At 39.0% G+C, this 14,704-nt stretch overlaps 1 protein-coding gene across 1 annotated transcript in view; it reads left to right on the forward strand.

The window, feature by feature from the left end:
* Window positions 1–14,704, forward strand: part of LOC112050514 (synaptic vesicle glycoprotein 2C) — a 56,849-nt gene that overhangs the window by 41,953 nt on the left and 192 nt on the right. Inside the window, exons 3-11 of the mRNA XM_024088798.2 lie at window positions 5,592–5,753; window positions 6,808–6,952; window positions 7,994–8,133; window positions 9,438–9,685; window positions 10,408–10,610; window positions 11,315–11,441; window positions 12,040–12,172; window positions 12,848–13,007; window positions 13,686–13,813. Of these exons, the coding sequence (XP_023944566.1) occupies window positions 5,592–5,753; window positions 6,808–6,952; window positions 7,994–8,133; window positions 9,438–9,685; window positions 10,408–10,610; window positions 11,315–11,441; window positions 12,040–12,172; window positions 12,848–13,007; window positions 13,686–13,813 (1,446 nt within the window). The remainder of the gene's footprint in view (window positions 1–5,591; window positions 5,754–6,807; window positions 6,953–7,993; window positions 8,134–9,437; window positions 9,686–10,407; window positions 10,611–11,314; window positions 11,442–12,039; window positions 12,173–12,847; window positions 13,008–13,685; window positions 13,814–14,704) is intronic.

Genomic DNA, 14,704 nt, shown 5'->3' on the forward strand with positions numbered 1-14,704 from the left:
CACTACTGATACTTTCAAACTAGTTGGGAAAATTCCTTGTTCAAATGATGTGTTTATTATATAAGACAATGGATCAATCAAGTAAATGGCACAGGATTTTAGTATGTCAGTGCGTATTTCGTCATATCCGACAGATTTAGTATTTTTTAGAGACTTTATTATTCCGAGTACCTCATATGGGTCTGTCGGGCTTAAGAATATGGTGTTATAATTACAAGTAATGTCATATGAATTAGGTGTACGCACAGAGTCTTTTATTTTATCGTCAAGTTCTATAAAATGTAATGTTAAATTTCCAATTTGTAAAAATGTTTTTAACTTACTTCTAGTACCTGAGGGTTTTTAGGTAGTTGCTTGACCGAATTAAAAGAAAGAAGAATAAGAAAATTATTTATTACAAGGTTATACACTACACATTAATTGAAAAAAAAAAGAATTTGAATGAACAGTTGGCATTTATTTTAACTTTCTATTTCAACTTTTAAAGTTTAAATTCTGGTTTCAATGCTGTTCATCCATAAGATTGCAAAACAATTCTTTACCGATTTCCATGAGCAACGGTAAATTGTTTTTAACTTTAGCGGACATATTTTTTTTCTATTCTTTACAAGTTAGCCCTTGAATACAATCTCATCTGATGGTAAATGATGATGCAATCTAAGATGAAATCAGGCTAACTTGTTAGGAGGAGGATGAAATCCACACCCCTTTTGGTTTCTACACGACGTCGCACCGGAACACTAAATCGCTTGGCGGTACGTCTTTGTCGGTAGGGTGGTAACTAGCCACGGCCAAAGCCTCCCACCAGCCAAAAGATTAACATATAAAGAGATTAACGGACGCCCGCAAATTCATTCGCCTTTAGATCTCTTTAATCCTGCCCTAAACGCAAAATCCGTTGTCATCGTCGTCGTATCCGTTGTTTAGTAACTATAAACTACTGCCCTGCCAAAATTTCATCTTTCTTCCTTAATCGGTTTTCGAGATTTCGTGATATAACCTTCACTTTTATATTTGTTGATAACAGAATGGCAAACGAAGGGGTTTGTTTGAATCCTCGCCCGGGGGACGAAAGAAACTGCGGAGAGTAGCTAGTCTTTAGCTGTAGCAAGTAGGTATGGTAATTATTTCACGTCACCGCGGTCGCCTGTGACTTGCACCGCGCTAATGCCATAGAGGCGCTGTTTGTAAATACAGAGACAGCTGACGGCGAGCACATCGCGCTAATCTTAGCGTCGCGGCGGAAAAAAACAACTGTCACGTGCTCCGGGGCACTGACGAGAGCACGACTGGGATTCCGCCGCTTCAAAGAGAAGTGTTACCTAGTGGAATGATAGTTGATAACGATTGGTCACGTGATCAAGTTACCGATCGGATCTGTCATTCCCATACATATTTTTCATCATCGTCATCATCATATCAGCCGATGGACGTCCACTGCAGGACATAGGCCTATTGTAGGGACTTCACATCACGATACTGAGCCACCTGCATCCAACGAATCCTTGCGACTCGCTTGATATCGTCAGTCCACCTGATGGGTGGTCGACCAACACTGCGCTTAGTAGTGCGGGGTCGCCATTCCAGCACTTTGGGACCCCAACGTCCATCGGCTCTTTGAGCTATGTGCCCTGCCCATTGCCACTTCAGCTTTGCATCTCGTTGAGCTATGTCGGTGATTTTGGTTCTTCTGCGGATCTCCTCATTTCTGCTTTCTTACAGAATAGCACCACTGTTGCGTCGTGCGAACTCAGCAGATATGCAGTGACGTGCACAAGCGGTTTGCATAATTATGTTCATTCCATCCGCATCACAAAAAAAAAAGATAAGGATAACACCAAACATGTTTGACTAATTATGTTGTCAAACTTGAACTTAACAATAATCAATGTTTGACAAATGCTTCAAACGGCCAAACATGTTTGAAAAACCTTCGGTTTGACGAAAATTTTGTCATAATGTCGTACATGACAGAACTATGTTGACTACGAAATCATAATAATTGGCACCTATTTTGCCTTGAAAATTTGCGTTTTTAATTGCTAGTACAATCTGAAGTAGAATGCGATCAGAAAATCTAGGAGGAATAATGAAGAGGAAAAAGGTTCAAAAGTTTTGCTAGCCTGACCTCGGACTTAAACATTGAAAACAAATAAATAAAACAAAAAAAAAGTAGATTTATTGCTAGCCATGACCTCAAACATGAACTCCGTAACTTCATGATCCGATCCAACTACCGAACCATCGTGGTTCATTATTAGGTATACAAGTAGAACCATGATCAATCAACGTGATTACCAAGGTAATATTAACATGTTGGGTATAGTTACGCAATAGTGTAATATAACCCGGGTAATCCCGGCCGGCCTGGGTTTAGGTAGGGTTTACGGGTTTAGAGCTAAAACTAACAGGCTTTGGCGACGAAACCGCTCGATCCAATTAATTCGGTGGAGGCGCCTAGGGGTCGAGCGATGCATTATATCTACACTTTATACATGAGGGTGTACTTCGTTGCAAATAATATGAGCACTGGAAGTATACGCAAAGTACAAAAAGTGTAATTACTATTACACTCCTGCGACTTCCTGTCAGAGAAATCCAGTTTATGCGCATAACACTTTCCCTTAGAAATATAATCTCAGATATTAGATTTGTAAAATGGTTTGAGTTTGAACTTTAAAGTTTCTACCTTCAAATGACAAAGATTTTTATACAATTTTCTCCTTTCTATTGGCTTTAATTTGATATTTTAAAAAAATCCTTAGTGTTTACTGGTAAGAGGTCTCCACCTCCAATACTTTGGATATAAATTTTCATCTGACATGATTGAAGTCAAGCCACACAAATTTAAGAAGAAAGAAAGAAAGAAAATAAATTTATTCATATCTAAAAGTTACAGACAGTCAGTACCCTAGTATCGAATCATGTTAAGTACAGTTAATTTACGTTTTGTTATAATTATAAACTACCTTGTCAGATTTACGGTAGGTAGTAATTTTTTTTTTATGGTAGTAATAAAGAAAAAAATACAAAAATGATTTTTGAGTCCATCACTCTTATTACCTGATAGCATATATAGACATAACATACGCAGATAGAATACAGGATGATTATAAAATTGTACCGTGAATTATTTTGAAAATGGAATATCTACAAGTAATTTTTTTTTATTAGTAGTAGTATTGGGGTCAGAGCTCGTCTAGGAAAGTGTAGCCTCCATGTTTGCCGCCATTGTCATATGAAACATTTCCATTTTCTGGTCTGAATGTTATTGGTGTCGTTAAATTTTAAATTACAAGGACAAGAGGCTTAATACGTATGCTTCACGGGCAAAAGCTAGCGTTGTAAGACGTGTGGCTAAGACCCTTGAGTGAACGCTGAAGCTCTGAGAGCCCAGACTCTAGAGCGAACTGGACGGAATGTCTCCGATTCCAATCTCAATTTATAGGGCACTAGCTGACGCCGCGCCATTTCACCCGCGTGGTTCCTGTTCCCGTGGGAATACGGGGATAATATATAGCCTATAGCCTTCCTCGATAAATGGGCTATCTAACACTGAAAGAATTTTTCAAATCGCAGCAGTAGTTCCTGAGATTAGCGCGTTCACTCAAACAAACAAACTCTTCAGCTTTATAATATTAGTACAGATTTGAGGCCGGTTGGGGATACATCCTGTAGAAAGCCTCCATATAAGCTTTTAAAAAACTTTAGGGGTTAATGGGTGGCCTCGATACGGGATGACGAATCGTTCAGACACGTTCAACCCCCGCGTTCGTCCACTTGGAAGTAATTTTAATTAATTATGGTGTTAAACTGTCCATGTGTGAGATTCGCTGTTGTTGTGATAAAATCGTAATTTCCATGAAAATTAACATGAAAGTTATTCGTGCGTGATATTTTCTTGAAAGAAAAGGAAGTTCAGCGATAATGTATTTTAGCCAAGAAATTGTTTTTATTTTTCAATTAATATAGTACCAGCGGACGCCTGTGACTTCGTCCGCCGTTAGACCTCTTTAATCCGGCCCTATTGCAAAATCCATTACGTCTACTAACCCTAACAACTATAAACTACCTCCCTGCCAAATTTGAGCTTTGAGTTTTTCGAGATTTCGTGATGAATGACCTTTCGTATCCACATATTTTGCTGGTGGGAGGCTTCGGCCGTAAAGATGTACCGCCAATCGATTTAGCGTTCCGGTACGGCGTCGTGTAGAAACCGAAAGAGCGTGGATTTCATCCTACTCCTAACAAGTAAGCTTGCTTATATCTTAGATTGCATCATCACTTACCATCAGGTGAGATTGTAATCAAGGGCTAATCTGTAGGGAATAAAAAAAATATATATTAAGAAGATAGTAGCTCGGTACTATTAAAGGGGGGGGGGGGGGGAGGGGGGTAACAGTAAAACTGAAATGACACGCCATGTTGCAAAAAACATGACGTACCTATAAAAAAGAACATAAAGTTGCTCCCCAATCCAGGTATATGCATCAAACTACTAGTAAGGACACCAATATTCTTTTTTTAATTTTAATTATCAATAACCTTCACGGCATCGTAACTGACCTTACCACTTGATTGATTCCAATCTCAATATATAGGGCCTTTGTGGTAGGTTGGGGATACATCCTGTAGAAAGCCTCCATATAAGCTTTTATAAAAAACATACGACACGCCATGTTGCGAAAAACATGACGTACTAATAAAAAAGAACATAGAGTTGCTCCCCAATCCAAGTATATGCATCAGTAAAAACTACTAGTAAGGACACCAATATTTTATTTTATATTTAATTTTAATTATCAACAACCTTCACGGCATCGTAACTGACCTTACCACTTGATTCCCCATTGATGGCTTTATTCGCTACATTAGCGCGAAGGTAACGGTGGACATGCAAAGTGCATCATTGAGCCTTGTTAACATCAAGTGCTTTCAATATATTCCATGAACGTTTGTCAATAATAAATAAATATAAAATAAGAGGAAGTGACGTCTGTTGGTATAGACTCATCATCATTAATTATTATTTATTTATAATGACAATACAGGGCCAGGTTCCATAAAGAAGTGAGGATTGGAAGCTTAGAGTATTATGAAGCTAAATGTCTAAAGACTGAGGTCATGCTTTTTGATTTATCACAAACAAACGGAACAAAGAATACGCTTTGTACACTACCATTGGATAGGATACCATAGATTACTCCGAAGACCCGATGACGTCGTTCACATGATCATCATGATATTATGATAATCATAGACGTCCACTTGCTAGGGACTTCCAAACACACGGTTATGCAACCAGTGGCTTCTGCAACACGTTTAATGTCATCTGTCCACCTAGTAGTGGTTCAACACTGTTTCCGATTCCGATCGATTCGTTGTTCAAGCACCTTGGGTTATCGTCAATCTACTCTTGGAACTATGTGCTCCGCCCATTGCCGCTTCAGCTTGCGACTGGTTGAGCTGTTATAACTTTGGTTCTTCTGAAAATCTTCTCATTTCTGATTAGATCTATGACAAGTTCTTCAGCGGATCTCCTTTATCCTGATTCGATCTATAAATCTTCTAATTGTTCTACTTATTTCCAGGTTACGGCTGTTTCCAATGGCTCCTGCTGATGTCCTGCGGCGCGGTGTACGCCGTGTGCGCGCTCAGCACCACCACGCTCAGCTTCGTACTCCCAGCGGCTGAATGCGACTTCAATCTCAGTTCTAGTGATAAGGGGAGGCTTACCGCCACGCCGCTCATTGGTGAGTGTTACATAGTCCAAGCTCTGACCCTAACGTCAATGGTTCCCTCAAAAAGCGTTTTTTATAAACCTGATGATAACCTAACTACCGACAGTGCTTCTTGGACAACACTAATACAAGAAACGCGGCGTTTTTGTTAGCGATGACGAGGTCCCTGATTTTTTACGTCACTCTGACGTCACTGATATCCACGGTCACGGAATGTAGAACTGACATGCTCAGACCAAAACATCGTTCCCAAACTGCTATCTAAGCCGAGAACCGAGCCTCACAAATGACGCCCTTAGAGAGTCGTCCCGTCCATCTCATCTTCGTCTTCTCGTTCGGGCCCTACATGGCGATGCTTCTGAGCTTGACCAAAACCCTCGGAATCATCACGGAATTACAAAATGTGAAATATGGTTCTAGACACAGACAAATCTCCACATATTTTTGTGGATTTCTGGAAAAAAATCACTCGGCATTATATCTCCATCAAAAAATCCTATTTATTACGTTGAAGAAAAACTTAAGGAGAACTAAAACTACAAAAAAAAACTGATTCGATGTCCAAATCTCAATTCAGCTCAAATAGAAGTATCTACGTAAATAATCATTGAAATCTTGGCAGTCTTAAGATTTCTTAATGAATTTAATTTCAATGTTAATCAATTATGTTGCTTTGTTATACATATGTGTATATCTAATGCTAGCCCAGTGGATATGACCTCAGCTGAATCAAAATTCGGAGGGCCTAGATTTTAATCCGGTCCGCGTGCATGCACCTCCAACTTTCAGCTTTGTGCATTTTCACGTGTCTCAAATGGTGAAGGAAAAACATCGTGAGGAAACTTGGATACCTGAGAATTTTCTTAATTATCTACGTGTGTGAAGTCTGCAAATCCGTAATGGGCCACCGTGATGGACTATTAGCCTGACCCCTCTCATTCTGAGAGGAGCTTCGTACACAACAGTGTGCCGATTATGGGTTGTTTGATGATAGTGATGATGAAATGAATATAAAATGAATGAAATGAATTACTGAAGTATTTTATAATTCTTTCCCTGTTTCCAGGAATGTGCGTGGGCTCGTACTTCTGGGGCAACCTGGCGGACGCGCGCGGTCGCAGGAAGGCCATCATCGGCGCGCTGCTACTGGATGCTCTTGCGGCCTTTTTGTCTAGTCTTATGCAGTCTTTCCCTGCGTTCCTTGCTTGCAGGTATGGTACCTTTACACGTTTTATTGTACGAAAAATGAGGAGATCCGCAGACGAACCAAAGTCACCGACATAGCTCAGCGAGTCGCGAAGCTGAAGTGGCAATGGGCAGGCCACATAGTTCGAAGAGCCGATGGACGTTCCGATGGGGTTCCAAGGTGCTGGAATGGCGACCCCGCACCGGAAAGCGCAGTGTTGGTCGACCCCCCACTAGGTGGACCGAGGACATCAAGCGGATTGCAGGAAACCACGGCTCGACATCGTTATGCTTGGAGGTGGAGGTCCATGCAAGAGGCCTGTGTCCAGCAGTGGACGTCCATCGGCTGATAATGATGATGATGATGACACGTTTTATTAACAAGCTGACTTGGTAGAGTTTGTTCACCATTTTTATTCTTTAACCATCCTAAAATTACACAAACAAAACAAGACAATTCACGGGTTTTAGTGAGATTAAGGAATAGCAATTCATTAAGTATTAGAAGAAGTGGAAGATTTGAAGGCACAGTATCCTCCTACTTTGAATTCAGAAAGTAATCACAACGATGAAGTTTAGTTTAAGTTTAATTTATCTAACTAATATTATAAAATGCCAATGTGAGTTTGATTGTTTCTTATAGCTTTTTAGCGTGCCTAATAAATTCTAAATCGTTTATCATAAAACTTAGAATGAAAAATAACTCGTCATCACGTTTTTAATTTTGAAGATGATTGATAAAATTAACGCAAGCGAAATTACTATAAAAAGAAATTTTAAGTTTTTAATTGAGACTAACGTAACCTAAACTAATTATAATTCAATCAAATATTTTAATTCATTAGGTAATCATTATCATCATCATATCAGCCGATGGACGTCCACTGCAGGACATAGGCCTTTTGTAAGGGCTTCCAAATATCACGATACCGAGCCACCTGCATCCAGCGAATCCCTGCGACTCGCTTGATGTCGTCAGTCCACCTGTATCAGTCCACCTGATTTAGTATAATCTTCATAATTTATATTATATATTATAATATTGAATATAATTTTGTTATTTGCAGATTTTTCTCAGGCTTCGGTATAATCGGAGCCACAGGTCTGGTGTTCCCGTACTTCGGCGATTTCCTCTCACTACGGCATCGAGACGTGATGCTGTGCAGGCTAGAAGTGTTCTGGACTTTTGGAACTATTCTACTACCTGGTTAGTTTTGCAGTTAGTTATTACCAGTTATTTTAATTAATTTCATCTGTTTTTGCTAGAACTCTTTCAGCATTTAGTTTTCTAAGATCAAATCTATTTAGTATTCTGAGATCACTATGCAGATTTGAGGCCACTTTTGACTTTCTATTTGATTTGATTTCCAAGTACTGGTTTCTTTAACTTTCTTTTTATGTTGGTTTTTAGCAGTTAGTCATTACCAGTTAATTTAATTAATTTCATCTGCTTTTGCTATAACTTTTTCTGCATTTAGTTTTCCAAGATCAAAAACTCTTTGGTTTTCTGAGATCACTATGCAGAGTTGAGGCCACTTATGACTTTCTATTTGATTTGATTTGGTTTCCAAGTAATGGTTTCTTTTACTTTTTTATGATATATTATATAGTAATGGATTAAGTAATTATGGACAAATGTTACAGTAGTATACAGTTTTGTATGTTGTCTAAAAGCAAAAGTAGATTAATAATCGTTACAAATCGCAAAAGTATTTCTAAAATGTTCATATAGTTACGTAAATCATATACAGATATCCATACATTGTTCTTGTATATTGCCGATAGATGAACATTGTCGATAAAACACAAGATATTATTAGCAGTTGCTTTTCGAGGCGACTTCTTGTCTTTGACTTTAACTTCATAGACACTACATAAACGAAGTGTACTCGTAAATGTGTAGAGATGCCATCTAATAAAATATTTCGTTATTTTCATTTTAACTCAACATTACTGAACTGATTTTTATAAAAATTAAATGCTAGGTTACACTAAAAACAGAAAAGTAAAATATTTTTAACAACAAAATTGAACCGACTCTAAAATCACAATAATAAACTAAAAAGCGAAAAATAACATCGTATGTGCTACCTTCTGATCACTTTGAAGGCGGTGCCAAGCCGTATTAATTAAAATCGGTTAAATTCTTTTGTTAAAAATATTTTATTTTTCAGTTTTTAGTGTGTCCATTTAATTTTCATAAAAATCAGTTCAGTAATGTTAAGTTAAAATTGTTCAGTAATGTTGAGTTAAAATTGTTTTCATTTTAACACAAAGTTACTGAATCGATTTTCATGAAAATTAAATGGAACCAGATTGGTAAGTATGATATGGAAGTATATTCTTTCAAACAAAAAAAAAATTAAAATTGGTTAAGAAATGACGAAGTTATGCGGTAACAAACATAAAAAAAACATACACGTCGAATTGAGAACCTCCTCCTTTTTTTTAAGTCGGTTAAAATTATTTACATCTACTGATTGATCATCGTTTATTTTTTTTGTCCTTCAGGCATCGCGTGGCTCATCATCCAAGATCCACGCTTCAATCTCACAGCCCCCGGCGCAGACTTCCAGTACACTTCGTGGAGAGTGTTCGTCTTCGCCTGCGGCATCCCCAGTCTGCTGGTGGTTCTGCTGCTGCTACCCTTCCCGGAGAGTCCGCGTTACTTGCTGCACGCCGACAAGACGGACCAGGCGTTGCAAGTACTGCAGAGGATATTCGTCGTTAACACCAGACTGTCTGAGAAAGATTTTCCTGTAAGCCATTCTTATCAATTTTATACAGGTGTGCGCGTAGATAACGTTACACACGCTAGCCTTTCCTTAATGAATGAGTTATCCAACAGTGAAATAATTTTTCATTGCTAACCAGTAATTCGTGAGATTACCATGTTCAAATACACAAACTCTTCAGTTTTGTTAATTTTTGTATACATATTATGTAGGGTATTATTCGAAACTAGTCGGGCATACTCCGACCTTATATCACGTGAGTTTTAGCCGTGTTTCATAATCAATTATTATTTTATGTAGGGCTTAGTATAAATATTATGTAGGTAAAATAACATCAAGATCGTCATGAGCTATGTTTTTCTGATGATAAAGTGAACAGAGTATATTTGATGGTACTATTCATTTAATTTTCTGTTTCAAATCCATTCATCATTATTAGCATTATCATAGTCAGCTTATTAATTATTGTTATTCATTTAATGACCTGTTGCAAGGCTAGATCCTTTCTTGAAAATAAACAAGGCCGAAGACACAAATGTGCTCTCCGAGCTGTGCCTCGAAGAACACATTTGGTGTGACACTTTCTATCACTGATAATGTCCATCGATAAATCCCTTAGGGTTACTGAGAAATTCTCGGAAGAAAGTAAAACTCCAATATTTCATAGCCAGAACCAGGACTCATATCTAGTTTACAATTCGCAGGTTAACAAATTTTATAACGACACCTAATCTCACAACTTACAGGTAGAATCTATGATAAGTGCTGGAGACGAAGGTGAAGAGGAAGAAGTAGTAGCAGCAGACAACAATGGCAACGAGACCAAATCTCCACTCACATGGAACCAGAGGTGGCAGGCCTTCTGGTTCAGGAAGAAAATGCTGGTCACCCCACCGTACATTGGTCTGCTAGTGCTTTGCTGCTTCGTAGATTTTGGGTTAATGTTTAGGTAAGGAAACTTCGATTTTGTCACATAGTTCCTGCTAGTTGTGTTTGCAATTTCATTTTCGTATATTTATTTTGTAGTAGTTTGACGGAACAAGCAGTTAAGCTGCTGATTTTGCGTGGAAAACAATCGGTTGTACTCGTAATATAGCAGCACATCAAGGAAAATGCTAGGAACATACAAGTGAATCGACGTCTACCTACAATGCTGTACCACTGTATTGAAAAATTCGGTCCGGTCTTTCTAACCCAACTCCATAAAGACACCCTTGGAGAGTTGTTCCATCCTCCCATATTCTTACGGGTAATCGATTCGGAAAGAGTTTCTGCTCTTTTCCAAATATACTCAAATATATGATTACCTAGAACAAAACGGTATGACAGTCTACCACAAGAAAGCTTTTGTCAAATTCTTCTGCTTGATCATTATCAACTACATTTAGTATAATGAGGTAATCATAATTTTCTTCCGCCTCCAACTGGCGTGAAGACTACGATGCTACGTGACGAATTTGTGTGAAAGGTTTTAATCAATGTTATTTGCAAATGGAATAGACAAGGAATGAACTTTAATTACTTGTTTTTACTAAGGCAATCATTCGATACACTATAAATAGATTTGATGGAAAGCAAAATCAGCGTTTTATGTTTTCTTACGTAATTTGAGAGATTTAATGAGTTGCTAATTATTTTTGCATTTGTTTCCAGTTACTACACACTAATGATGTGGTTCCCGGATCTCTTCGAGAGATTCAGTCAGTTCTCGTCTCTTTTCCCCGGAGTGTCAGCAGGCGTCTGCGAGGTGTCTGCTAATGTCACGAGAAGTGAACTGTTGGTAAGTGAATTGAGTTTTGGCGCTTCTTAGAAGTTCCATACCTCAAAATAAAAATTCTGAACCCATAAATACCTTACTTTGTTGTCCGTATATCTGTCTGTCAACAATGAACAACTTTTATAATAATCCTACGTACGGACCCTCGTTGGCCGAATCCGACTTATCCCATTTTATTTAATATCTTCAACTGCCAATACGTCAGCTTTTGCGACTTTTGAGGTATTTGTTTATCTCTCTTAGATTACTCCCAAACACTGGAGTGAAAAATTGGTTCCATAATTTGTATGTATGTGAAAGAGAATAAACTGGTATTGTTGCCAACAAACCAACCAGACATCTATAATAGATGTGATAGGTAATTGCAAATGGAACGGAAATGGCAAGTTTAGAGACTGTATATAGATAGCCGAAGCCCGATTTTTGGATGTTTCTAAAGCCTATAATTATTGTTTTACCATTTTTTTGCTATTTCATTTCAATAGGAACGAAAACTCAATATTTCATAGCCCGACTTACGAATTGAATCTTCATAATTCCAAAACTTAACCTCATCACCAAATTAACGAAGCATTTCTAAACAAAGGCTTGTATGTTCCAGGGTAAACAAGAATGTCCTCAAGTGATAGACGACAGAGTGTTCATCCACACGCTGGTGGTGGCTCTGAGCTGCGTGCCCACCGCGCTGTTGGTTGGTCTCACTATCAATAAGATTGGGAAGAAGATTATGCTTGGTGAGTATAATGCAGCATCATCATTAATAAGCCGATTGATGTTTACTGCTGACTGTAGAAACTTCCAATCCTCACGCCTCTCGATCTGACTAGAGTCGCGTGAGGATTGGATAAGACTGACTAGTCTACCTTATGGAGGTTAATAAACGTAATAAATTACTTAAAATAGACGATCGTTTAAAATTAGACTGGCGATCATGAGTAAAAATCCACAACTGGTAATGACTGACTGTAAGTTTTAATTTTTTATAGTTTTTACTCATTGAAGAAACCTGCATATTTGCACATATTTGACTAGGATCTCGTACGCTACGCAGTTATTCGATCCGTAGTCACTGACAGCTCAGCAAATCACGAAGCTTTGGCAGGGCACCTAGTTCGAAGAGCTGATACGCGTTGGGGTCCTAAAGTGCTAGAATGGTGATCCTGGACAAGAAAGCGCAGTGTTGGTCGACCCATCACTAGGTGGACCGAGGACATGCAGGTTGCAATTAATCGTTGTATGCTGGGGGTTCGAAACCGTTTAGTTTGAAAGTGCATGCAAGAGGCCTATCCCAGAAGTGCACGTCCTTTGGCTGTTTATAATGATGCCGATGAATTCAATCACCGGAAACAATTATTAGTACGAGAAAAAAAGCTTCGACTGTCTGTTAACCAATAAAATAATGTTTGCAGTGGGGATGTTGATAATCTCTGGTCTGGCGGCACTGGGGCTAAACCTGGTGGAGTCGTCGCTGCAGAACCTGGTGCTATCGTGCGTGTTCGAGGCAATCGTCAGCTGCACGGAGGCGGTGCTGTTCTGCGTCATCTGCGAGATCTTCCCTACTAAAGTTGCGTGAGTGTCTTTTTTAAGAATATTTCCCATTTCTTTTATAAATGACCAATATTGCCATTCCCCTCCAACTAGTCGAGAAAGACTATATTAGAAGTGGGTACGACTATAGTTCATCGGGCCGGTATCTTACGGTGATGAGTCCGACCCCTTTGCTGTGGACCTATTGAGGATTCCTTTAGACTTTTGTTACCTAGCAGCATATCTCTTGCTTCTGGTCTGGTGAGTACCTTCAAATTGAAAGATTTGCTGAGAAAAATCATCACCAACATCAACAACCCACGCATATTCAGCTCACTGTTTAGCACGAGCCTCCTCTCAGAATGAAAGGGGTTTAGCTTTAGTCCACCACGCTGCGGATTGATAGACTTCACGTAGATAATTAAGAAAATTCTCAGGTATGCAGGGTTTCTTATGATGTTTTTCGTGCATCGTTTGAGACACATGATAATGAATCTACGCCTACTAAATCGAAACCAATGATCATAAACACTGGACTATCACGTCTCTATCTGAGAAAAATACGTATAATTTATTATAGCGAAGAAATTATGAAAAAAAATTATCTCCTCACTTTGATGTCCGACCATTGCTGTCAAGATCCCTTATCCTTTATGGTATTTGTTAGTCACAACGACCAGTGCTACTACCATTATTAATTATTTTAATGTTCTTCCACAGCGCCACAGCTATGGCGGTGACGGTGATGTGCGGGCGCATCGGCGCCATCGTCGGCAACGTTGTGTTCGGCGCGCTCGTCGACGAGCACTGCATCGTGCCCATATACATGTTCGGATCGCTGCTCATCAGTGAGTTCATCGTTGTTCTTACTTACAGTGCAGACATGATGTTTCGGAACATCGTACGATGAAATGCCATAAAAAATTTAGGTATCAGCGGGCATAAAGCTAAGTTTTACTGGTGTACTGGGTGTTAAGCGTAATTTAGAGATTATGACGTTATTAAGAACTTTTTGGAATGTATAACTAGTTTTTCATCATCATCATCATCCTCAACCTACCACTGCAGGCTTAGACCTTGTTATTCGGAGTTTAGACCAATGCGGTTTGGCGAGTTTTTTTGATTCCGTAACTATCACTTTTAGACTTTATTGTGAACCAAAACCACTTCAAAATTTGAATCCACATAGGCTAACCATTAAATGACGTAGTTGACAGTGATCTTTATATATATATATATTTTTTTTTTTAACTGCGAGTACTAGCGGACGCCCACGGCTTTGTCCGTCCTTAGACTTTCTTAAAAGAAAAATACGTTCTTAGCGGACGTCTATTAACTAAAACTACAAACAGCGATGTTTGACACTGAGGTGGTTGATCATATTTCATGATACGAGTGACATTTCACTAGAAGTAGTGATCCTGTTTTCACACGCCCGGGGGTCGATTCCCACAACTGGAAAATATTTGTGTAGGATGTTTTCCAATGTCTGCGTGTAAACATAACATAGGATGATGCAATCTAATTAGGAGTAGGATGAAAATCCACACTCCTTTCGGTTTTGACATCGTACCGGAACGTCAAATCGTTTGGCGGTACGCCTTTGCCGGTAGGGGAAGTTAACTAGCCACGACCGAAGTCTCCCACCACTACTTGGACCAATTAAGAAAACCTCAGTCGACCCAGTCGAATCAATTGAACCGAGGACCTCCACTGCGCACACCACTGCCCCACGGAGG

Source organism: Bicyclus anynana, chromosome 10, assembly GCF_947172395.1.
Source record: "Bicyclus anynana chromosome 10, ilBicAnyn1.1, whole genome shotgun sequence".
NCBI lineage: Eukaryota > Metazoa > Arthropoda > Insecta > Lepidoptera > Nymphalidae > Bicyclus > Bicyclus anynana.